Genomic DNA, 26,315 nt, shown 5'->3' on the forward strand with positions numbered 1-26,315 from the left:
GGAGATGGGATGCTATGTTGAAGTTGTACAAGACGTTGGTGAGGACTAATTTGGAGTATTGTGTGCAGTTTTGGTCACCTACCTACAGGAAAGATGTAAACAAGGTTGAGAGAGTGCAGAGGAAATTTACACTGAGAGACCCGAGTGATATGGAAAGATTGATCAGGTTAGGATTATATTCCCTGGAATGTAGAATATTGAGAGGAGATTTGACAGAGGCACACACAATTATCAGGGGTATAGACGGTAAATGCAAACAGGCCTTTTCCACTGATGTTGGGTGGGACTACAATCAAGAGTTCACAGGTTAAGGGTGAAAGGTGAAAAGTTTAAGGGGAACATGAAAGACGTGAGAGCGTGGAAGAAGCTGTCAGCACAAGTGGAGCTTGCAAGTTCGATTTCAACGTTGAAAAGAAGTTTGGATCGGTACATGGACGGTAGGGGTATGGAGGGCTATGGTCCTGGTGCAGGTCAATTGGAGTTTAAATGGTTTGGCACAGACTAGATGGGCCGACAGGCCTGATTCTGTGTTGTATTTTTCTATGACACTCCCTCCTCAGGGTCACTTCTCCCAAAGCCCCCTCTGCAGTTGGGTCAGAGTTGACTCCAGAACAACTCCAGACATTCTGTGTCACCACTTCATATCTCAACCTGTCAATCATGTAGGACAATTGCATTCTGGGTACCACAGGAATCCAGAGACTCTGTGGGGATGGGGGGGTGGGGGTGTGGGAGGAGTTCATTTTGTCAACATGAGTCACTTGGTATTTCTGCTGAAATGCAAATTAGACAGTAACAGGTACCTGGAGATCCTTTCCTTGACCAGCACGTGAATATAATAGCATATGCTGTAGAAAACACCAGTCCCACCATCGATGTAATGGCAATTCCTACATCCTCTGGTCTGAGGCCTGCAATTGAAAACAGTTGAATAACTGTATCTGTAACCAAATCAAGGTGATAAGAGGAGAGAATGCTGCCTCTTGAACAGAAGGCTGATGCCCACATGAACTGAAAAACTCAGCTAATTTCCTGTGAAGAGGGACAGCAGTGACCTTCTCCAATTTCACACACCTTTCATCACACTCTGTTCAAGAGCAGATCTCTGCCAATGATCTCGTGCAGTCAGTGTGGGAGGGGATGTGGAACGTGGTTTATACTGAGCAAGGCTGAACAAAAAGCAGTGTGACAGAAACCGACAAGCTGATGAGTGATGCTGGTTTCATATTTCCTCATGATACAGAGGGACGTCACTGACACTTTGTCAGTTCTCAGAGCAAATCTCATCAACCCCATTCCCAACCACCCCCCTATTTCCCTGCAACCTATTTCTTGTCCGTGCTTCACCTGCTACTTGCTGAGGATTCCCAGCAGATTCAGTTTTTAATTCCAGGAGCAGGTGATTTAGTCCCTCGAACTGTTCATGGCTGACAAATGACCCAGCTCCACACGACCAGTGTTACGGAGGCTTTGTGGGGATGGGGATTGAGACCAGAACCCCTGGGATCCAGATAAAGATCTGGGAAATCTACACCACACTCACTCAAATGGTAAAACTAAAACAGAGAATCGGCAGAGTCACGGGAAGGAATGGAGGGAGCGGAAAGAAAATCAACACCGGCAGAATAAATGGTTGTTGTCGGGGTGTTTGGGAGCCCAGAGGAATGAAGGTCAGTAATTAATAGCTGCAGGTGTCCCAGTTCAGAGCTGCCATAGTGAATCCAATTGTTACAGGGGTGGCCAGAAACACATGATGCAGTTACCCTGAAGGTCCACTGGAGGGGAGTGTTGCACAGGGAATGACATCACGTGTCTCTGACATGGAGATGATGGGGCATGAGGGTGACAGGCACCCACAGTGCCCGGTTACATTTGTACAGTGTGTGTTACTCCTTTTTCACCCCAGGAAAAGGGATTCCCAGTTGGAAAACACTGGAACAAACCAATATTCTGCAATTAAATTTCCTGCCCCAAGTTTCCTAGTTCCAGATACTCTCAAGCATCAACAGGACTCTCTATCTCTCTGTGACCTTTTGTTCAGACCATAAGATATAGGAGCAGAATTAGGCATTTGGCCCATCGAGTCTGCTCTGCCATTTCATCATGGCTGATCCAATTTTCCCCTCAGCCCCAATTTCTACCTTCTCCCTGTATCCCTTCATGCCCTGACCAATCAAGAATCTATCAACCTCTTCCTTAAATATGCCATACATAAAGACTTGGCCTCCACAGCTCCCTGTGGCAAAGAATTCCACAGATTTACCACTCTCTGGCTAAAGAAATTCCTCCTCATCTCTATTCAGAATAAGAATCAGAATTATTATCACCGGCATGTGACATGAAATTTGTTTATTTATTATTACGTTTTAATTTTTTTCTCTCCGTGAGATTATGTATTGCATTGAACTGCTGCTGCTAAATTAACAAATTCACGTCACATGCCGGTGATAATAAACCTGATTCTGATTCTATACTAGTCCTCTTGAAATAAATGCTAACATTGCATTTGCCTTCCTCATCACAGACTCCACCTGCAAATTAACCTTTGGGGAATCCTGCACAAGGACTCTCAAGCCCCATTGCACCTCATTGTTTTGTATTTTCTCTCCATTTTGAAAATAGTCAACCCTTTCCCTTCTTCCAGCAAAGAGCATGACGATACAGTTCCCGACACTGTATTCCATCTGCCATTTCTTTCCCATTCTCCTAATCTATCTAAGACCCTCTGTATCCTCTCTACTTCCTCAAAACGACCTGCCAATCCATCTGTCTTCATATCATCTGCAAACTTTGCAACAAAGCCATCAATTCCATCATCCAAATTATTGACATATAACGTAAAAATAATCGGTCCCAACACAGATCCCTGGAACACCACTAGTCACCACTATTATCTGCCTTTCCTGCAATACTTCTTGCATTGAAACATATGCAGCTCAGGACACTAGTCGCACTGTGCTCAATCTTTTGATCTTCATCTGTGGTCTTACCAACATCTACCTCCACAACCTCTCCACTGACTGTTCTGACACTCTGGTTCCCATCTCCCTGCAACTCCAGTTTAAATCCCACCATGAAGCATTAACAAACCTTCCCTCTCCAGTTCAGGAACAAACCGTCCCTTCTGTATTGGTCTCATCACAGTGATATACCTGTTGTTGAAGGGGATGGCCACAGGGGTACTCTACACTGGTTCCTTAACCTCTTTCCCCTTCCTGACTGTCACCCAGTTTCCTGTGTCCTGCACCTTGGGTGTAACTACCACTCAATATGTCCTGTCACCCCCTCAGCCTCACAAATAATCTGGAATTCATCCAGTTCCAGCTCCAATTCCTTAACACTGTTTGTTAAAGCTGCAGTTGGATGCACTTCTCCCAGTTGTAGTCACCAGAGACACTGGAGGTCTCCCTGCCTTCCCACATCACACAAGGGGAGTATTTCACTATCCTGCCTGGCATCTCTGCTGTCCTAACTGGGCAAATATAAAGAAGAGAAGGGGGAAAAGACCTTAAAATTGTGTTTTCATTGCTTTCTCTGAGTGAAGCCTCTCTTTGAGGAGCTAAAGTCTCGAGATCACCACTCTGACGATGTCCACTGAGACGATGGACACTGTGCTTGTCCCTGCCTTCCTTTAACTTGCTCTCGCTAATCAATCCCAAAGATCGATTGGTGACTGGTCACTAAACCGTCACCTGCTGCAGCCTTTTATCCTTGAGAAATGAACCAGATTTATCCCCCCTCTTCTCCAAACTTCTGATGCTGGTCAAAGCTCTTTTTCTTGTAAAATTTGTCTTCTTGTAAAATTTAACTACTTCACCCTTTAACTGTCTCAGATCCATTCAGCACAGCCCTAGTTTCTGCAGATTCTGCTCAGTAAATGTACACCAGAATCCTTAAAGATCAATTTCTCCCTCCTGTGATTTGGGACACAAAATTCCTCTCTGTCTCCAAGACCTATTAAGGATGTCAGAATCCTGATGCCCACATGAATTTGTCTGGCTGTAGAGTGGCATTTATCCCTGGTTTTGCTCATTCCCATCTATTAATCCCCGTTGACCACAAAGCTGCTACCACTTCTCCTTTTTTCATTGGTAAACGTGATCATGTAACCTGTCACCCCTCCGTCAATCTGAGACAAGTTGTAATCCAAACACAGATCCTTGCAGGACACCATTAGTCACATTCTCCCAACATGAGCCACGTAATCTCCTGCAAATTATCCCCACACTCTGCCTTGTCCCATTGAGGCAACTGTCTGCTCAGGTCAACATTTTGCCTTCAGTTCCATGAGCATCAGTGAAACGCCATTAAAGTCTAAACCTCCAGCAGATCCCCCTGTGGGAAAGGACTTCAGCTGTGGGACTGAGGACTTCAGGTGCTGGTGGTCCTGGTAAAGCAGATCACAACATCCTGACTGAGATACTCACTTCATTCCAACCAAACTCCAGAGAACCGAGTTCATCATTTACATGAAAATACAGAATAATATTTCAGCACATACCTTTAAACACCATCCAGGAAATTGTAGCAATGATGATGATAATGAGAAAACCAATATTATAGGCAGACATCCATCTTCCAAATCTAACATTGTCTTTGGATAAATGAAAATTAATCAGTTTGAAAGCCATAGTAACAGATCTACACAAATTATATCACATAAGCATCAATTTACAATGTGTTCTTGGTAATGAAGATGGACCCTGAGTCAGTCAGACTTCTTAAACACAGGGAAACCCAACCAGTTCAGAAATGGAGCAGAAATCAGAACACCGGACTGAAGAAAGTCCAGGGATCTCTCTCACACTGGCAGCAAGCAGAGAATCCAGGAAACAACAGATAAACACAAACAAACACATATTTGATAACTTCTGTACTCCCTTATCGAGTGTCTACACATGCAGAATTGTCAGATACACTGCAGTCTCCCTGTGTACATATCCAGCGGATGAGGTAACAATCCACTGCAAATCAGCTTTGTATTATTCTAGAGATGGTGAAGGTTTCAGTTGATATGGTCTTGCCTGTGGTGACAATACCCAGCCCCAACTACAGCACTGAAGTTCCACTGTGAAGCCTGTTCTGTTGTTGAGGACTGAACCATCACCACACCCAGATGCTCAAGGCTTCAAACAGTGTTCTGGTCCAAGAAAAAACTGAACTCATTATGAGTGCAGACTAAACTGTCCAAATGCTGGGACATTTAACATGGATAAGGATAATGGTTGTCCAGGAAGTCCATTGGTAACCAGTGATACATGTCTGAGGGATTCTCCACCATAAGATCCAAGGGACACTTTTCCTTCACCCAGATTTTTAATTTATTCACTCTGATGGGTTCAGTAATTATTGTTTAGAAGTCTACAAGACCATAAGACATAGGAGCAGAATTAGGCTATTTGGCCCATCGAGTCTGCTCTGCCATTCAATCATGGCTAATTCTTTTTTACCCCTCCACAGTCCCATTCCCTGACCTTCTCACCGTCACCTTTAATGCCGTGGCCAATCAACAACCTATCAATCTCCACCTCAAATACAACCAACTTGGCCTCCACAGCTGCCTGTGTTAACAAATTCCACAAATTTACCATCTTCTGGCCAAAGAAATTTCTCCGCATCTCTGTTTCAAATGGATGCTCCTTTGTTCTGGGTTGTGCCCACTTATTCTAGACTTCCTCACCATGGGAAACATCCTTTCCACATCCACTCTGTCTAGGCCTTTCAAAATTCAAAATCCTTCTAAATTCTAGCGAGTACAGGCCCAGAGCCATCAGACGTTCCTCATATGATAACCCTTTCATTCCCGGAATCCTCCCTGTGAACCTCCTCTGAACCCTCTCAAATGCCAGCACATCTTTTCTTCGATGAGGAGCCCAAAACTGTTCACAATACTCAAGGTGAGGCCTCACCGGTGCCTTATAAAGCCTCAGCAACACATCCCTGCTCTTATATTCTAGTCCTCCTGAAATGAATGTTAACATTGCATTTGTCTTCCTCACCACTGACTCAACCTGCAAGATAAACTTTAGGGTGTTCTGCACAAGGATTCCCAAGTGCCTTTACATTCCACCTCGTTTGTTTTTGTCCGCCACGATGCACACCAACATCCCCTTAGGCTCCCTTACGATGGTCCATTCTGCATTTTGGAACGGAGGGAAAAGACTTTCATCATTGATAAGAGGGATAAACCTGAACATATTTCAGAAGATCGCCTTAAACCAGCCCACCGAGATTTGGAGTATTCCACTGCCATGCCCCTGCCATCGCCTCTGGACGAGCACAGGACCTGAGCCGGGCTGCTGATCCGAGCTTCAGACAGGCTCACAATGCTGGTTTTAGTTAATTCCAGAGGGGCCATGACATTGTTATGTAAAAAGTTTTAGTATGTTTTTCTGTGTTGGTTTGGGAGTTCATTAAAATGTGTTACGGGTTTCATTAAACATAAAATGCCTCACTTCATTTTATTTGTGAAAACCTACATTAATCCCTCATCTGAGTGTCTGCTGTGGTGGAGCCTCCATCTGCACTCCCTCAAATGAGAGATGCAAGTGTGGGTGTGTCCTCAGTGAAAAATGGCTTTAAACGCCCATCGTCAGATCTGGCTGCACCCTATTCAGCATCATCAGGTCCTGCTCTCCTTCACCAATTGTTTATTCAAAGACGATGCAGAAATGCAAAGAGAACCCCTAGTTCACCACAGTTTCCACAATTCACCATGCTGAAATATTCTAACAATGTGCACTGAACCCATGAATGGCTGGGATTCAGACTGTGCACCTGCCCCTGTAGTTTCCCTACTTCCCTTTGTCCACTGGACCAACCCTCCCAAATGTCCCTCGATGCCCTGGTGTTGAAATTGCATTGAGTCTGGATTCTATCCATTTCTTTTTCATGCTCAACCCTCCTTCTGTTAGATCCTGTTCATCACCAACCTCCTCTCCTGGTTCCAATGTTAATGCCATTGCTAATAGTTCCCTCTCCTCAGGTATTGTTCCTCACCCTTTCACATCTCCCATCACCAGCTCTGTGCACAAAACAAAAGGCAAGACCCCACTTTCCTTACCACATGGAAGGAGGCCATTCAGCCCATCTATGCCAGTTCACTCAGCTGTCCATTCCCGATTACTTCCCCTTGAAACCATTTCTCTCCACATCCACATCAAGTCTACCACACTTATGCTACTGTGATTGACAGGAACCAGGTAACCTAGCAACCCATCTTTCTGGGATCTGTGCCCATGAACATTGAGAGTTGTCAGTTCCTCTCCATGCCTTAGTCTTCTGTTTACTGTTTGTTCCTTTGCCTAGTTTGCCCTCTCCAAAATCACTGCTGTAAACATTTCCAGACTGAATTCCATTTCCTTGTTTGTGTATCCAAGGAGACCGATGATATCTTCCTGTGACCCAGACCTTTCTTCTTCACTGTCAACCAAACTGCTGATATTGTGATCAACAGGAAATTTCCTGATCGTGTTCCTCAATTCAAGTTCAAATCATTGACGTGAACCTTAAACAACAAGGGACCTGTTACTGATCCCTGCTTAACTCACCACACATGGCCCTCCAGACACTGAAACTCCCATTGAACCTCACTGTTTGCTTCCTCCCTCTCAACCAATTTTTATTCCAACACCATCTTTTCTTGGATCCCATGGACATTTAGTTTCTAGAGTACGCCATGAGGAACTTTAACAAAACTTTGCTAAAATCCATGTCCTGAGGAGGGGCTTTACCATTCTCTCACCTCCCCTTCATCAGGATTAATGAGCAACTTTCAAGTTATTGTCATTCAACCGTATACATGTATACCATCAAATGAGACCACTTTCCTCTAGATTAATGTTCACAACACAGTACATGTAACTCACGTGCATAACACAGAGTAATATCACCACAAATAAATTAACCAATAACAAGGTGCAGATATTATCATGGGGGATGGGGTGGGGGTTAGACACAATCTCCTCAAGGAATGGAGATGCTGCTCTGCTTTCTTAACCAAAGAGATGGTGATGAGGGACCAGGTGAGATCATCTGTTATGTGACTCTCAGAAACTTGGTGCATTTAACTCTCTCCATGGAGGAGCCACGTGTGTGCAGTGAGGAGTGGTCCCTCACTCCTCACCTCTACATCACGAGTCACAGCACCTTTGACAACATAATGCGTGTAACACAATTGAGTTGAGACATTTTACCCTCAAGTACCATCTCTGACGCCAGGTCAGAGGTGACTCCGGAATCGTTCCAGCAGTGGTGTCACTGTGAAACACCACTCCACAACTGGGCAAAAATACAGGGTAATTTCATCCCTCATGTCTCAGGGACCCAGAGTGGTGGGGGGGGGGGGGTGATTTTTCTTTTGAAATTAACTGCAATTTCCTTGGAGAGATGCCTGAAGTTTAAACGCTTGTAGACAATAACACTTACCTTCATACCCAAATGTTTTCCAGTAAAGAATCACAAATGAAATAAAAGCCACTAGAAGCAACACCATCGTTGTGATTGACGCAGCAAATGTGACATTTTCCTCGCTGTAAAAACCTGCAATTACAAATACATTCAAATCAGCAAACATGCAACAATACACCAGAAAAATGAGCAGGAGAGCTGCCAATTGTTGCCACAACCAATTTGTTCCGCTTATCTCCTGCAGGGAAGAGATGTGCTCATCACTGCCCAGTCTTGTCAACCTTGACTTCTGGTCTGCACCGACTGACTCTACCTGCTGTGCTGGGTGAACAAGCCACTGATTTGTTACACTGGCCAAGAACAGACTGACTCACTCTCTCTTCCTCAGTCAGTATTTCCCTGTTACCTGCTGCCAATATTCTGCACTGGGTGCTCTTTCCAGTGTTGAAACGGCCAAATTTTGATGAGTACACTATCAGAAGCCCCTGCCCCTCCTCCATCCCTTCCTCTCATGGACCACTCTCGTGTCTGATTGGATTCATTTGTCAGCCATTTGCCTTTTGCACCTATTACCTCCCAGCTTCTCACTTCACCCCTCCCCCACCCACCTATCTCCCCCTCCACATGGCTTCAGCTTTCACCTTGTACTCTTCCCCCTCCCCCCACATTCCTATTCTGGCTCTTTCCCCTTTCTTTCTGGTCCTGATGAAGGGTAGCCCGAAACATCAACTCTTTATTCATTTCCATAGGTGTTGTCAGACCTCCTGAGTTCCTACAGTATTTTGTGTGAGTTTCTCTGGATTTCCAGTACCTGCAGAATCTCTTGTGTTCAGGACCACAATCCATTGTTCTTTTGCAAGAAGATAATAAATATTGAATTGAATTGAATTAAATTGAATTTCGATTTATTGTCATTTAGAAACCACAACTGCAATGCAGCTAAAACATGAAACAACGTTACTCCAGAATGATATCACAAAAGCACACGACAAAACAGACTACGCCAGAAAATCCACATAACGTTTGGCAATCCCCAAAACCAGAGTCCGGAGAGGCTGCTGCATATTGATATTGCGCTACCATCTTACCGCGTTCCCCAGAAAGAAGCTCCAAACCCACCAGACAAAACAAGACTACCCAGACACACCAAGTCAGGAGACCAACTCTACTACCCAACAAACCAAAAACTAAAGCTACAAGATCTACACAAAGCCACATAGTTACAACATATAGTTACAACTGTGCAAACAATAGCATAATTGATAAAAAAAAGAGCATGGACACAGTAAAACTAGTCCAAACATGTTAAAAGACAATAAGTTCGAAAAATCCACAGTACAGTTTCCACAAGTCCTCAGGGTCCCAATAGACTCATCATCCCACACAGGCAGCAGAAGGGAATACCCCCGCTATGGACTTTCACTGCGCCACCTCGCCTTGCCGGACTCAGCCTCACAGACGCAGCACACAGGGAAAGCACCCCAACTGCAGCGGACTCCGAGTCCATCGAACCTCCGAGCCTCCAACCATCCCCTTCGGCACAGCCTCTCTGAGCACCATCCTCTGCCGAGCGCACTATGATGCCCCCGCCACCGGCAATGCAACCCCGAGGACTGGGGGGCCTGTCCTTTCCAGCAGAGACCTGGACCTCACAACAACAGCAGCACTGAAAAAGGCCTTCCTAGAGATTTCCAGATGTTCCTCCATGTTCCCACATCCGTTTTTCATCAGATTAGGATTGTGCACGACACCCCCTTTGACAAATAACAGATATCAACTCCGGAGAGGCCGCTGCAAACTGCATTGTGCCGCCATCTCGATGATGATGATTAAACACAAGAAAATAAGAGGGGAGTTGGTCACTCAGCTCCTTAAACCTGATCCACCATTCAATACAATTGGAGCTGATCTGCTTCAGGCCCCATCTCCTCTTCTGTCCCAGTCCCACACAATCCCGAATTCCCCAATCTTTCAAATATTTATCCATCTCCTGTTCTGTCCCAGTCCCACACAATCCCGAATTCCCCAAACTGGCAAACATTTATCCATCTCTTCTTTAAATACCTCCCAACTGCTTGTGGTGGGAAAAGCCACTCATCCCAGGAATTACTCATATGGATCACTTTTGGACTGCCTGCAGTGTCAGTGCAATTGTGTTTAAACAAGGGGATCTGCACAGATCAAGTGGACTCCCCAACATTCTGCACAACTGTAACAATACTTCCCCATTTCTAAACTCCAAATCCCTTGCAATTAAGGTTTATATATCACCCCTGTTCCTAATGACTTGCTGCACCAAATCTTTTGTGATTCCTTTACAAGAACATCTTGATCCCTCTGCAATTCACTCATTTACAATTCCTCTCCATTGACATAACAGTCTGATTCCTCTTACTCAAGGGTCCCACCTCACACTTTCCTGTATTAAACTCCATGTGCTGAGTTATCACCCACTCATTGAATCTATCGATATCCTATTGTACAGTCCAAATTTCCTCATTGGAACTTGCTTTTCCTCCAGTTTTGATAAATTTCAATATCCGTTCATTACAATATATTAATCAATAATTAGAAACTCTGCTCTCCCATGGGGATTGGATCACTGGTGCTTTTAGATATTTACTAATTGGAATCTATCAGCTCTGTGTTTAATAATAAATGAAAATGTTGGAAACACACAGCAGTTTGTGTAGCATCTGTGGAAGGTGAAACAGAATTAATATTGCAGGTCCTTGAAACTCTCAGAATAGGGAGAACAACTTTTAAGTATTCTTTTGAGCAGCGCTCTATCAGAGAGATTGGATGCTTGAGAAGACATAGTTCATTCCCGTTCGCCCATTGTGCAGAATATGCAGTGACTCATGGCAGTTTGGTGCTTTGGGCAGCGCCCAACCAGAATTCAGGATTGATTGGCATGAACAAATTAGAGTCAGACAGTGGCTAATAGTCAGATTGGTCATTGGAGTGGTCAGAGTTAGAGTGGAGATTTTGAGGCTTTAGCTCTTCAAGGCTTCAGTGAGGAGAGGCTTCAGTCGAAAATGGCAAAAACAAAGCTACAGGTAGAGTTTTCATTTACCCCACATTTTATTGTTTTTCCTTCTTTATGGCTGCTCAGTTAGGAGCAGTAGAGATGCCAGGCAGGATAGTGGAATATTCCTCTTGTGGGATTTGGGAAGTCAGGGAGACCTCCAGTGTCCCTGACAACTACACTTGTGAGAAATGCTTCCAGCTACAGCCTCTCACATTCTGTGTTAAGGATTTGGAGCTGGAACTGGAAGAACTCTGGATCATTCCGGAGGCTGAGTGGTTAACAGATAGGACATATCAAGAAGTAGTTACACCCAAGGTGGAGAACACAGGAAATTGGGTGACAGTCAGGACAGGAAAGGGATTAAACAGCCAGTGCAGAGTACCACTGTGGCCATCCCCATCAACAACAGGTACACCACTTGGATACTGTTGGGGGGGAATGACCTAGCAGAGGAAAGTCACAGCGGTCAGGTCTCTGGCACTGAGTCTGGCTCTGTAGCTCAGGAGGGAAGCGGGAAGAAGAAGTGAACTGTGGTGACAGGGGATTCATTTGTTAGGGAACAGAAAGGAGGTTCTGTGGACAAGAATGAGATTCCCAGATGTTGTGCTGCCTCCTGGGTGCCTGGGTCCAGGACATCTTGGATTAAGTCCTCAGCATTCTTAAGTGGGATGGCGAAGAGCTAGAAGTTGTGGTCCGTGTAGGTAGGAAGAGTGAAAAGGTTCTGCAAAATAAGTTCAGGAGTTCGGTGCTAATTTGAAGGCAGAACTTCCAAGGTTGTGATCTCAAGATTGCTAATGAGACCAGAAATAGGAAGTTTATACAGTTTAACTTATGGCTAAGGAGTTGGTGTAGGAGGGAGGGCATCAGATTCTTGGAACATTGGGCTCTCTTCCAGGGAAAATGGAACCTGTACAGAAGTCACAGTTTGCACCTGAACTGAAGGCAGACTAATATCTGAGTGGAAAGGTTTGTGAGTGCTACATGGGGTATGGGGAGGAGTTGTTAAACTGGAGTTGCAACGGATGGGAACCAGAGAGTCAGAACAGATAGTGGAGAGGTTGTGGGGACAGACGGGAATCAGAAGGTTGAGCATGGAGCGACTGATGTCCTGAACTGTGTATATTTCAATGTAAGAAGTATCATAGGAAAGGCAGATGAGCTCACAGCATGGATCAACACCTGGGAATATGGTATTGTAGCCATTAGGGAGACTTGGTTGCAGGAGGGGCAGGACTGGCAGCTCAATATTCTGGGGTTCCGTTGTTTTAGACACAACAGAGCGGGAGGGATTAAAGGAGGAGGGGATATTTTACTATTCAAGGATAATATCCTGGCAGTGTTCAGCCAGGCCAGACTGGAGAACTCATCTAGTGAGGCATTATGGTGGAACTGAGGAATAAGAAAAGTGTGAACACATTAGTGGGGCACATTACAGATTATATGAAATTTCGTGGGGTTTAGAGGAACAAATTTATGGAGAGATCGCAGACTGTTGCAAGACATACAAGGTTGTTATAGTTGCTGATTTTAACTTAAAATATATTGACTTGGACTCCCATAGTGTCAAAGGACCATACTGGATAGAGCTCGTCAAATGTGTTCAGCAAATTTTCTTAATCAGTATTAGAAGTCCCAACAAAAGAGTGTGTGATACTTGATCTGCTGTTAGGGAATGAGATAGGAAAGGTGACAGAAGGGTGTGTAGGAGAACGTTTTGCATCTCGTGATCACAGTGTCATTAGTTTTGAAGAAAATCTGCAGAAAGATAGGTCTGGTCTGCAGGTTAAGTTTCTAAATTGGAGAAAGGCCAATTTTGATGGTATAGGAGAAGATCTAGTAAGTGTTGATTCAGACAGGATTTTTTCTGGCAAATGTGAACTTGGTAAGTGGGAGGTGTTAAAAATAAAATTGTGAGAATACAAAGCCTGTCTGAATAAAAGGTAAAGATAACAGGTGTGGGAACTTTGGTTTTCAAGAGATATTGTGGCCTTGTTTAAGAAAAAGAAAGAGGTACATTGCAGGTACAGGCAGGTAAGAACAAATGAGGTGCTCATGGAGTATAAGAAATGAGAGAAGAGTTAAGAAAGAAATCAGGAGGGTGAAAAGAAGGCTTGAGGTTGCTTTAGCAGACGAGGTGAAGGAGAATCCTGAGGGTCTCTACAGATATGTTCAGAGCAAAAGGATTTCAAGTGACAAAATTGCTCCTCTGGAAGATCAGAATGGTAATACATGCGTGGAGCCAAAAGTGATAGAGGAGATCTTAAATGCATATTTTACATCTGTATTTACTCAACAGACAGACACAGAGGCTATAGAAGCAAGGCAAAATGGCATCAACTTCATGGACTCCAGACAGAGTCTACTCTACATGGACTCTACAGGGACTACACCGTTGCCTGTCTGACTGGAAGCCTGTGACCAGTGGAGTGTCGAGGGATTGGTGTTGGGTCCATTGTTTGTCATCTATATCATCTATCTGGATGATAATGTGGTTAACTGGATCAGCTGGAAAAATGGGCTGAAAAATGGCAGATGGAATTTAATGCAGACAAATGTGAGGTATTGCACTTTGCTGGACAATAGACAATAAGTGCAGGATTAGGCCATTTGGCCCATCAACCCAGCACAGCCATTCAATGTGATCATGGCTGATCAACGACAATCAGTACCCCGTTCCTGTCTTCTCCCCATATCCCTTGACTCCGCTATCTTTAAGAGCTCTACCTAACTCTTTCTTGAAAGCATCCAGAGAATTAGCCTCCACTGCCTTCTGAGGCAGAGCATTCCATAGATCCACAACTCTCTGGGTGAAAAAGTTTTTCCTGAACTCCGTTCTAAATGGCCTATCCCTTATTATTAAACTGTGGCCTCTGGTTCTGGACTCCCCAACATCGGGAACATGTTTCCTGCCACTAGCGTGTCCAAAACCCTTAATAATCTTATATGTTTCAACCAGATCCCCTCTCATCCTTCTAAATTCCAGTGTATACAAGCCCATTCACTCCAATCTTTCAACATACGACAGTCCTGCCATCCCAGGAATCAACCTCATGAACCTACGCTGCACTCCCTCAATAGCAAGAATGTCCTTCCTCAAATTTGGAGACTAAAACTGCACACAATACTCCAGGTGTGGTCTCACCAGGGCCCTGTACAACTGCAGAAGGATCTCTTTGCTCCTATACTCAACTCCCCTTGTTGTGAAGGCCAACATGCTGTTAGCTTTCTTCACTGCCTGCTGTACCTGCATGCTTACTTTCAGTGACTGATGAACAAGGACACCTAAATCTCATTGTACTTCCCCTTTTCCTAACTTGACACCATTCAGATAGTAATCTGCCTTCCTGTTCTTGCCACCAAAGTGGTTAACCTTACATTTATCCACATTAAACTGCATCTGCAATGCATCTGCCCACTCACCCAACCTGTCCAAGTCATCCTGCATTCTCCTAACATCCTCCTCATATTTCACACTACTACCCAGCTTTGTGTCATCTGCAAATTTGCTAATGTTACTTTTAATCCCTTCATCTAAATCATGTATATTGTAAATAGCAGCAGTCCCAGCACCGAGCCTTGTGGTACCCCACTAGTCACTGCCTGCCATTCTGAAAGTTAAAGTCTGTCATACTCATCAGGCCGGTGCTTATTTCCAGTTTCCATGGCGTGAAGCGACTGAGAGTACGAGACTCTCCCCCGGCTAGGATGCCAGTCTATTGCGAGGTTAACCCCCACATTTTTGCTGGTACCCATTTTCAGCTGGGTGGACTGGAGCAATGTATGGTTAAGTGCCTTGCTCAAGGACACACCACGCTACCCTGGCTAGGGCTCGAACTCACGACCTTCAGATCGCTAGTCCAACACCTTAACCACTTGTCCACGTGCCACACTGCCATTCTGAAAAGGACCCATTAATCCCAACTTTTTGTTTCCTGTCTGCCAACCAATTTTCTATCCATGTTAGTACTCTACCCCCAACACCATGTGCCCTAATTTTGCCCACTAATCTCCTATGTGGGACCTTATCAAAGGTTTTCTGAAAGTCCAGGTACAGTACATCCACTGGCTCCCCCTCGTCCATTTTTAGGGTTGCATCCTCAAAAAATTCCAAAAGATTAGTCAAGCATGATTTCCCCTTCCTAAATCCATGTTAACTCGGACTGATCCGGCTACTGCTATCCAAATGTGCCGCTATTTCATCTTTTATAATTGACTCCAGCATCTTCCCCACCACTGATGTCAGGCTAACTGCTCTATAATTCCCTGTTTTCTCTCTCCCTCCTTTCTTAAAAAGTAGGGTAACATTAGCTATCCTCCAACCCTCAGGAACTGATCCTGAATCTATAGAACATTGGAAAATGATTACCAATGCATCCACGATTTCTAGAGCCACCTCCTTAAGTACCCTGGGATGCAGACCATCAGGCCTTGGCGATTTATCAGCCTTCAGTCCCATCAGTCTACCCAACACCATTTTCTGCCTAATGTGAATTTCCTTCAGTTCCTCCGTTACCTTAGGTCTTCTGGCCACTATTACATCTGGGAGATTGTTTATGTCTTCCCTAGTGAAGACAGATCCAAAGTACCTGCTCAACTCGTCTGCCATTTCCTTCTTCCCCACAATAAATTCACCTGTTTCTGCTTTCAAGGGCCCAACTTTGGTCTTAACTAATTTTTTCTTCTTCACATACTTAAAGAAGCTTTTACTATCTTCCTTTATATTCTTGGCTAGCTTACCTTCATACCTCATCTTTTCTCCCCGTATTGCCTTTTTAGTAATCTTCTGTTGCTCTTTAAATGTTTCCCAATCCTCTGGCTTCCCGCTCATCTTTGCAATGTTATACTTCTTCTCTTTTATTTTTTTTACTGTCCTTGACTTCCCTTGTCAGCCACAGTTGCCCCCTACTCCCCTTAGAATCTTTCTTCCTCTTTGGAATGACCTGATCCTGCACCTTCCCCATTATTCCCAGAAATACCTGCCATTGTTGTTCCACTGTCATCCCTGCTAGGGTATCCTTCCAGTCAACATTGGCTAGTTCCTCCCTCGTGGCTTGATAGTCCCCTTTGTTCAACTGTAATGCTGACACTTCTGATTTTCCCTTCTCCCTCTCAAATTGTAGATTAAAACTTATCATATTATGGTCACTACCTCCTAATGGCTCCTTTACCTCGAGTTCCCTTATCAAATCCAGTTCATTGGTAGGATCAACACAGTGAATAGTCAGACTCTGAGGAGTTTGGTAGGTGAAAGTGATCTGGGAATAAAAGTCCATAAATCACTGTAAGTGGTATCAGAGATTGATGGGGTCATCAATAAAGCTTTTGGCACATTGGCCTTCATAAATCAGAGTACTGAGTGCAGGAGATGGGATGTTATGTTGAAGTTGTACAAGATACTGGGGAGGTATAATCTCGAGTACAGTGTGCAGTTTTGGTCCCCTACCTACAGGATAATTGTAAATAAGGTTGAGAGAGTACAGAGAAATTTTATAAGGATGTTGCTGGGTCTGGAGGACCTGAGTTATATGGAAAGATTGAAAAGGTTTGGACTTTATTCTTTGGAGCCTATAAGACAGAGGAGATTAGATACAAGTATACAAAGTTATGAAGGGTATATTTCAGGTAAATTTCAGGTTTTTTTCACTGTGGTTGGATGGAATTTCAACTAAAGATTATGGGTTAATGGTGAAATGAGCAAGGGGAACACAAGGGGAAACTTCTTCACTCAAAGGACCGTGAGAGCGTGGAACGAGCTGCCAGCTCAATTGACGCATGCAACCGTGATTTCAGCCTTTAGGAGAAGTTTGGAGAGGTACATGGATGGTAGGGGTACTGAGGTCTATGGACCCAGTGCAGGTTGATGGAAGTAGGCAGTTTAAATGGCTCAGCATGGACTAGATGGGCCAAAGAGCCTGTTTCTGTGCTGTGCTTCTCTTTCACTCTGTAACAGAGATGATGGGGCAGGGATGGGTGGATCAAAGGGAATATCTCTGATATGCTGAGTTATTGTTGCAATCAGAAGCACATAAAGCTTCTTTGTCAGTGTCACACATCACAAATAACAGGGCTGTAGGACATGACTTGTCAATAGAGAGAGAAAAACGTGAGGCAATGTCGGATGGATGACCGGCAGAAATGGCTGGTTCTGACAAAGATAAACAGAGAAAGCAAGTTACCTAATGTTACTGAATTCAATACCAAGTCCAGAAAGGAATGACATGCCCAGAAGTACAATGTTCAGAAATACAATCTGACTTTGCATAATTTGTCTATAATTGTCTGAAATTTTATGTGGCCAGTTGTTCTGAACAGATATTTAAACTATAATGGACATTCAGATATTTTAAACCTTCAGCAGGTTTCCCAGTCCTCAGCTGTGGGGCCAAGGACTGTCTGTGTTTGTGGTCCCGATGAAGCAGCTCACAATGTTCTGACAGAGACACTTCATTCTATCCCTCTGCTCAGTACCAAGTACATCATTTCATGTAAATACAGAATTATGTTCAAGCACTTACCTGGAATCAAATTGTTGACAGAAATGCCAAGTAAGAACATCAGATTAAAGATACTAGTTTGGAAGATCATCCAACCTAAAGAAAGAAATTAAAACCATTTGAAATTCTCAGAATCAGAATTCAGCCTCAGTCTTCTCATCACTGACTATGTCATGAAATTTGCTTTTTGTGGCCACAGTACAGAGCAATAAATAAATTACACTGAGATATGTAGTTGTGAAAGAGAGAGCAAATATAGTGAGGCCATCTTCATGGGTTCATGGACCGTTCAGAAATCTGATGGCAGAGGGGATGAAGCTGTTCCTAAATCATTGAATGTGTGTCTTCAGGCTCCTGTGCCTCCTCCCTGATGGTAGTAATCCCCCTGAGTTACAATCTACACAACTTATTCAAAACTTGCATCAATGAAGTGCCGCAGTGAACAGAGATGAACCCAGGCTTGGTCAGGTTCATTGTGATATTCAGTGTCCGAACATGAGGCAATCAACCAGCTCAGAACTGGACCAGACATTCAAGCATTGGACTGAAGGAGGTTCAGAGAGCTCTCACACACCGGCAACAAGTGGAGAGACCAGGGAGGGACCAAAAACATCTTCTGGTTCCCTCTGGAAACACTACATTTGATAACTTACTGACCCACAGGCATCACATGTGGAAATGACAGGTACTCTGTAGTTTGTCCGTGTGTACATCCAGTGGATGGGATATCAGGACACTGTAAATCAGTTCTGCTGAATTACCCCAGTGATCTGGAGGACTGCAATTAAACATTTTGCCAGTGACTGAGTTCCATGTCTGACAGTACAGCCTGTTCTGATGCAGAGAATCACAACATCACTGTTTCCAGCTGTTCAATGGCATCGGACAGTGTTCTGGTTCAAATTGAAAACTGAACTCCATGAGGATGCAGGCTGAACAGTCCACATGCTGGAACATTTTATGTAGATGTGTTGAAAGATTATCCTGAATGTAAAAATAATGCCTTAGTTCCATCCTTTAACTTTTGCAGCAACTTATCAGGATGCCATGATGGTTGTGATCGAGATCATACATCTGTCTCTGCTCCTTCAATCTGCCCACAGGATCAACCCTTCGAAATGTTACACATCACTCCAGTACTGAAAATTGTATCTGTCTCCAGATTCATCTGTCTCTATATTCTACCCCATCTCCTTGCCAAGTTTCACATCCACACATCACCTCACCCATACTCTCCTGTCGTTTCTTGCTATCTTTCTATAAAACAATCTCATTTGCTATTGGCCAATTTAATGGAAACTTTTCAGAACAGGGAGAACATTCAAATTGCTGTATGAAGTATGTCATTTACTGCCTCTTTCAGACCCCAGGATGAGGTCCATCTGGATATCCAACTTGCCAGATGGCAGCTCCAACAATTGACTCAGTATTTCTTCCCTGGTGATTGTCATTTTCTCAGATTTCTTGCCCGACACTGGTTCTCACTCAGATTACAGCTCAATGCTCATCAATACTTTCAGAAACCTCTTTGACTTTCCAACTCACTTTCTCCTTCCTCTCTGCAGTCTATAAACCTTTATATTTCTGTTCTAATCCCCTCCTTCTCAGCAAGCTTGATCTTTGTGCTTTCAGCAAATTGTTCTTTATCTCTGAATTTACCCCACTAAAGCTCACCATCTTTCCTTAATCCTTCAAGCATTTCTTTGATACCCCACTGTCTGACCAAGCCTGGGGTCATCTGCCCTCATCCTGCTTTACTTGGCTTGGTGACAGACTTCATTTGGTCATTTGCCTGTGAAACAGCCGGGGGTGTTTACTGTACAAACACTGATTCTATTCTTGGTCAATTTTATCCTCTACATAAGATGAAGTGGATCTCAAAGTGAACTCAACCAGTACTTGCTTGAATTAGGCCATGAGGAAGGAATGTCAATATTTTAAACCCTGAATAGTCTACAACTTGGAGAGGAAGAGGGGGAATGTGTTCCCTTGTGCTGACTATCTGGAAGGTGCTGTTGAAAACAAAACTATTTCAAATACCAGGAAAGATCGGTGAGAGGCCTCCCAACACTGAATTCTATCGAGGGTCAGAGGGATACCTATCATGCAAACACCTCACCATCACTGGGATAAAGGGGATTCTGTCCCTCATTCCTCAGCTGATTTCATTTTGAAGTTGAACAACACCACGTGTCAAACACCAGACAGCTGAGATAGCTTCATCTCAACCCGACATCTTCTAAAGATCCCTCTGGAGTCAGGTAAGAGATGGTATCACTGTGACCAACACTTCACAACTGGGTGAAAATGATGCAGTTTCATCCCACAGGTCACAGTGTATCGGGGGGGGGTGGGTTCTGTGGGGGAAGGGGGGTGATTTTTCAAGTTTTCATTTCATTAATGTCGTTGTTAAAATTAGTCACAAATTACTTGGAGAGATGACTGGAGCTTATACACAAAGGTAAATTACACAAAGTCACATACTTGTAGAAATCTTCTTGTAGAGCAAGTAAAACAGAAACAGAACATTCACCAATGGCAACGTCAGGCCAATGGACCGCAAGGCTTTAATTAAAGAGTCCTTGATGGAATAACCTGCAAGAGAAAATAAACTCAAATAAGAAAACATGTAACAATTCACCAGAGAAATGACCACAACAGCTGCACAATGTTGCAAACAACCAAACTGTTCCACTTTCATCCTGCAGGGATGGGCATGTGCCAACCTCTGCCCAGTCTTATCGACTGCATGTCCGGTACGGTGGGAAACCTGGAACAGACAATTCCCGAGCCTGATCAGTTGACCTCAGAGGTCTCCAGTCCAATCTTTCCAGGTCACCTCCTGCCAATATTCTGCACCAGCTGCTCCTTCTGGTGTTGCAATGGCCACTCCTCTGGGAGTGCACTACACTGACCCACATGATCCAGGGTTTGATTTCCCAACTTCCACAACAATTGGTTATGGAGTTACTCCACAATTTCACTGGAAAGTCACTGAAACTCTCAACCTCTGGCTCGATTCCACATTTTGTCACAAAAGTTCTCCCACACATTTAGCCAGAGGAGCTCAGGCTGATATCCACAATCTGGTCAGGGGCACATTCGAGGAGAGAAAGTCTCCTTGTGAAGGGCAGGTTGATGCCCAGACAGCTGACTGACACCTGCACATCAGACTGACTGTCACCAGCGACTTTATTTCAGATATCAGGGTCTGATGTTGCATCGTGCCAGGAACAGGAGTGTGTCTGACAGCTCTTTACATTTACCACTGACTACATTTCACTCCCCGTCTCTCTCAGTCTACAAGTTTCTATATTTCTGCATCCCTTTCCTCCTGTCCACCTGAGACAACCTGATCGTCATCACTTTGTGCTTTGAGCTGTCTTGTTCCTTATCTTGAATTTATCCCCAATAAAGCTCTCTATCCCTCCCTGATCCATTAAACTCTTCTTTAATACACAACATCCTGACCAAACCTGGGGTCATCGGCCCTTTTCCTGATTCCTGTCTCTCAGAGACAGACTTCATTTGGTAATTTGTCTGTGAATCAGCAGAGAACATTTACACTACAAACACCAGTAGCTACTGGTACTGTTCTTGGATAACTATAGTCTGTGTGGGTAAGTTATTCTCAAAGTGGACTTAGCCAGGACTTGCAAAAGTTAGGCCATGAGGAAGGAACGTCAATATTTTGAACTTTGAATGGTTTATAAGTTTAGCTAAGATAGACTGGCAAATGATACTTAAAGGGTTGACGGTGGATATGCAATGGCAAGCATTTAAAGATCACATGGATGAACTACAACAATTGTTCATCCCAGTTTGGCAAAAGAATAAACCAGGAAAGGTAGTGCACCCATGGCTGACAAGGGAAATTAGTGATAGTATCAAGTCCAAAGAAGAAACATACAAATTAGCCAGAAAAAGCGGCACACCTGAGGACTGGGAGAAATTCAGAGACCAGCAGAGGAGGACAAAGGGCTTATTTAGGAAAGGGAAAAGAGATTATGAGAGAAAGCTGGCAGGGAACATAAAAACTGATTGTGAGAGCTTTTACAGATATGTGAAAAGAAAACGATTGGTTAAGACAAATGTAGGTCCCTTACAGTCAGAAACAGGTGAATTGATCATGGGGAACAAGGACATGGCAGACCAATTGAATAACTACTTTGGTTCTGTCTTCACTAAGGAGGACATAAATAATCTTCCGGAAATAATAGGGTACCGAGGGTCTAGTGAGATGGAGGAACTGAGGGAAATACATGTTAGTAGGGAAGTTGTGTTAGGTAAATTGAAGGGATTAAAGGCAGATAAATCCTCAGGGCCAAATGGTCTGCATCCCAGAGTGCTTAAGGAAGTAGCCCAAGAAATAGTGGATGCATTAGTGATAATTTTTCAAAACTCCTTAGATTCTGGATTAGTTCCTGAGGATTGGAGGGTGGCTAATGTAACTCCACTTTTTAAAAAAGGGGGGAGAGAAAAACCAGGGAATTATAGACCGGTTAGCCTGACATTGGTGGTGGGGAAAATGCTAGAGTCAGTTATCAAAGATGTGATAATAGCACATTTGGAAAGAGGTGAAATCATCGGACAAAGTCAGCATGGATTTGTGAAAGGAAAATCATGTTTGACAAATCTTATAGAATTTTTTGAAGATGTAACTAGTAAAGTGGATAGGGGAGAGCCATTGGATGTGGTATATTTAGATTTTCAAAAGTCTTTTGACAAGGTCCCACACAGGAGATTAGTGTGCAAACTTAAAGCACATGGTATTGGGGGTGTGGTACTGATGTGGATAGAGAATTGGTTGGCAGACAGGAAGCAAAGAGAGGGAGTAAACGGGACCTTGTCAGAATGGCAGGCAGTGACTAGTGGGGTACCGCAAGACTCAGTGCTGGGACCCCAGTTGTTTACAATATATATTAATGATTTAGACAAGGGAATTAAATGCAGCATCTTCAAGTTTGCGGAGGACATGAAACTGGGCGGCAGTGTTACCTGTGATGAGGATGCTAAGAGGATGCAGGGTGACTTGGATAGGTTAGGTGAGTGGGCAATTTCATGGCAGATGCAATTTAATGTGGATAAATGTGAGGTTATCCACTTTGGTTGCAAGAACAGGAAAACAGATTATTATCTGAATGGTGGCCGATTAGGAAAAGGGGAGGTGCAACGAGACCTGGGTGTCATTGTACACAAGCCATTGAAGGTGGGCATGCTGGTACAGCAGGCGGTGAAAAAGGCAAATGGTATGTTGGCATTCATAGCAAAAGGATTTGAGTACAGGAACGGGGAGGTTCTACTGCAGTTGTACAAGGCCTTGGTGAGACCACACCTAGAGTATTGTGTGCAGTTTTGGTCCCCTAATTTGAGGAAAGACATTCTTGCCATAGAGGGAGTACAAAGAAGGTTCACCAGATTGATTCCTGGGACGGCAGGTCTTTCATATGAAGAAAGACTGGATTGACTAGGTTTATAGTCACTGGAATTTAGAAGATTGAGGGGGGATCTTATTGAAACTTATAAAATTCTAAAGGGATTGGACAGGCTAGATGCAGGAAGATTGTTTCCAATGTTGGGGAAGTCCAGAACGAGGGGTCACAGTTTAAGGATAAAGGGGAAGCCTTTTAGGACTGAGATGAGGAAAAACTTCTTCACACAGAGAGTGGTGAATCTGTGGAATTCTCTGCCACAGGAAACAGTTGAGACTGGTTCAATGGCTATATTTAAGAGGAAGTTAGATATGGCCCTTGTGGCTAAAGGGATCAGGGGGTATGGAGAGAAAGCAGGTACAGGGTTCTGAGTTGGATGATCAGCCATGATCATACTGAATGGCGGTGCAGGCTCGAAGGGCTGAATGGCCTACTCCTGCACCTATTTTCTATGTTTCTATAACTTGAGGAGGAAGAGGGTGAAGGTGGTGTTCCCTTGCATTAATTGATTGGAAGGTGTTGTTAAAAACAAAAATCAGAATCAGGTTTATTATCACCGACATGTGACGTGAAATTTGTTAACTTAGCAGCAGCAGTTCAATGCAATACATAAAATAGAAGAAAAATAAATAAATAAACCTTATACAGTATACGTATATTGAATTGATTAAAAATCGTGCAAAAAAACCAGAAATACTATGAATTAAAAATAAAGTGACGTAGTGTCCAAGGGTTCAATGTCCTTTTAGGAATCAGATGGCAGAGGGGAAGAAGCTGTTCCTGAATCACTGAGTGTGTGCCTTCAGGCTTCTGTACCTCCTACCTGATGGTAACAGTGAGAAAAGGGCATGGCCTGAGTGTTGGGGTTCCTTAATAATGGACGCTGCCTTTCTGAGACACTGCTCCCTGAAGATGTCCTGGGTACTTTGTCGGCTAGTAACCAAGATGGAGCTGACTAGATTTACAACCCTCTGCAGCTTCTTTTGGTCCTGTTCAGTAGCGCACACCCTTCCCCCCCCATATCAGACAGCGATGCAGCCTGTCAGAATGTTCTCCACGGTACTTCCATAGAAGTTTTTGAGTGTATTTGTTCACATACCAAATCTCTTCAAACTCCTAATGAAGTATCGCCACTGTCTTGCTTTCTTTATAACTGCATCGATATGTTGGGACCAAGTTAGATCCTAGAGATATTGATGTCCAGGAACTTGAAGCTGCTCACTCTCTCCACTTCTGATCCCTCTATGAGGATTGGTATGTGTTCCTTCGTCTTACCCTTCCTGAAGTCCACAAACAACTCTCGTCTTACTGACATTGAGTGCCAGGTTGTTGCTGTGGCACCATTCCACTAGTTGGCATATCTCACTCCTGTACGCCCAGTCATCACCACCTGAGATTCTACCAACAATGGTTGTATCGCTAGCAAATTTATAGATGGTATTTGAGCTATGCCTAGCCACACAGTCCTGGGTATAGAGAGAGTAGAGCAGTGGGCTAAGCACACACTACTGAGGTGCATCAGTGTTGATTGTCAGCGAGGAGGATATATTATCACCAATCCGCACAGATTGTGGTCTTCTGGTTAGGAAGTGGAGGATCCAATTGTAGATGAAGGTACAGAAGCCCAGGTATTGCAACTTCTCAATCAGGATTGTGGGAATGATGGTATTAAATGCTGAGCTATAGTTGATGAACAGCATCGTTACATATGTGCTTCTGTTGTCCAGCTGGTCTAAAGCCGTGTGGAGAACCATTGAGATTGCATCTGCCCTTGACCTATTGTAGCAAAAGGAAAATTGCAATGGGTCCAGGTCCTTGCTGAGGCAGGAGTTCAGTGAAGTCATGACCAACCTCTCAAAGCATTTCATCACTGTTGATGTGAGTGCTACTGGGCGATCATCATTAAGGCAGCTCATGTTATTCTTCTAAGGCTCTGGTATAATTGTTGCCTTTTTGAAGCAAGTGGGAACTTCTGCCCGTAGCAGTGAGAGATTGAAAATGTCCTTGAACACTCCTGCTAGTTGGTTGGCACAGGTTTTCAGAGCCTTACCAGGTACTCCATTGGGACCTTCCAACTTGCGAGGGTTCACTCTCTTTAAAGACAGCCTAACATCAGCCTCTGAGACAGACATCACAGGGTCACCAGGTGCAGCAGGGATCTTCACAGCTGTAGTTGTGTTCTCCCTTTCAAAGTGGACATAGAAGGCATTGAGTTCATCTGGTAATGAATCATTGCTGCCATTCATGCTATTGGGTTTCACTTTGTAGGAAGTAATGTCTTGCAGACCCTACCAGAGTTGTCAGGCATCCGATGTCACCTCCAACCTCATTCAAAATTGTCTCTTTATCCTTGAAATAATCTTCCGCAAGTTCCCACACCCCACACTTCCCGTGTCTACCTCCGACCCAAGATCTACAAACCTACCTGTCCAGGTAGACCCATTGTCTCAGCTTGCTCCTGCCCCACCGAACTCATTTCTGCATAACTCGACACTTTTTTATCCCCCCTTGTACAATCCCTTCCCACCTAATGTTCGCGATACTTCTCACACTCTGAATTTTTTCAATGATTTTAAGTTCCCTGGTCCACACCGCCTTATTTTCACTGTGGATGTCCAGTCCCTATATACCTCCATCCCCCACTGAGATGGTCTCAAAGCTCTTCACTTTTTTTTGGATTCCAGACCTAACCAGTTCCCCTCTAGTACCACTCCCTTCCATCTAGTGGAATTAGTCCTTACTCTTAATAATTTCTCCTTTGGTTCCTCCCACTTCCTCCAAACTAAAGGTGTAGCCATGGGTACCCATATGGGTCCCAGTTATGCCTGCCTTTTTGTTGGCTTTGCGGAACAGTCCATGTTCCAAGCCTATCCGAGTATTCGTCCCCCTCTTTTCATTCGCTACATCGACAACTGCATTGGCGCTGCCTCCTGCACGCATGCTGAGCTC

At 44.0% G+C, this 26,315-nt stretch overlaps 1 protein-coding gene across 1 annotated transcript in view; it reads right to left on the minus strand.

Moving 5' to 3' along the window:
* LOC140718718 (uncharacterized) overlaps positions 1–26,315 on the minus strand; it is a 145,523-nt gene that overhangs the window by 31,646 nt on the left and 87,562 nt on the right. Inside the window, exons 10-14 of the mRNA XM_073032815.1 lie at positions 20,419–20,529; positions 17,956–18,030; positions 8,428–8,541; positions 4,502–4,594; positions 804–911 (exon numbers count right to left, since the gene is read on the minus strand). Coding sequence (XP_072888916.1) covers positions 804–911; positions 4,502–4,594; positions 8,428–8,541; positions 17,956–18,030; positions 20,419–20,529 — 501 coding nt within the window. The remainder of the gene's footprint in view (positions 1–803; positions 912–4,501; positions 4,595–8,427; positions 8,542–17,955; positions 18,031–20,418; positions 20,530–26,315) is intronic.

Source organism: Hemitrygon akajei, chromosome 2 (genome assembly GCF_048418815.1).
Source record: "Hemitrygon akajei chromosome 2, sHemAka1.3, whole genome shotgun sequence".
NCBI classification, from domain to species: domain Eukaryota; kingdom Metazoa; phylum Chordata; class Chondrichthyes; order Myliobatiformes; family Dasyatidae; genus Hemitrygon; species Hemitrygon akajei.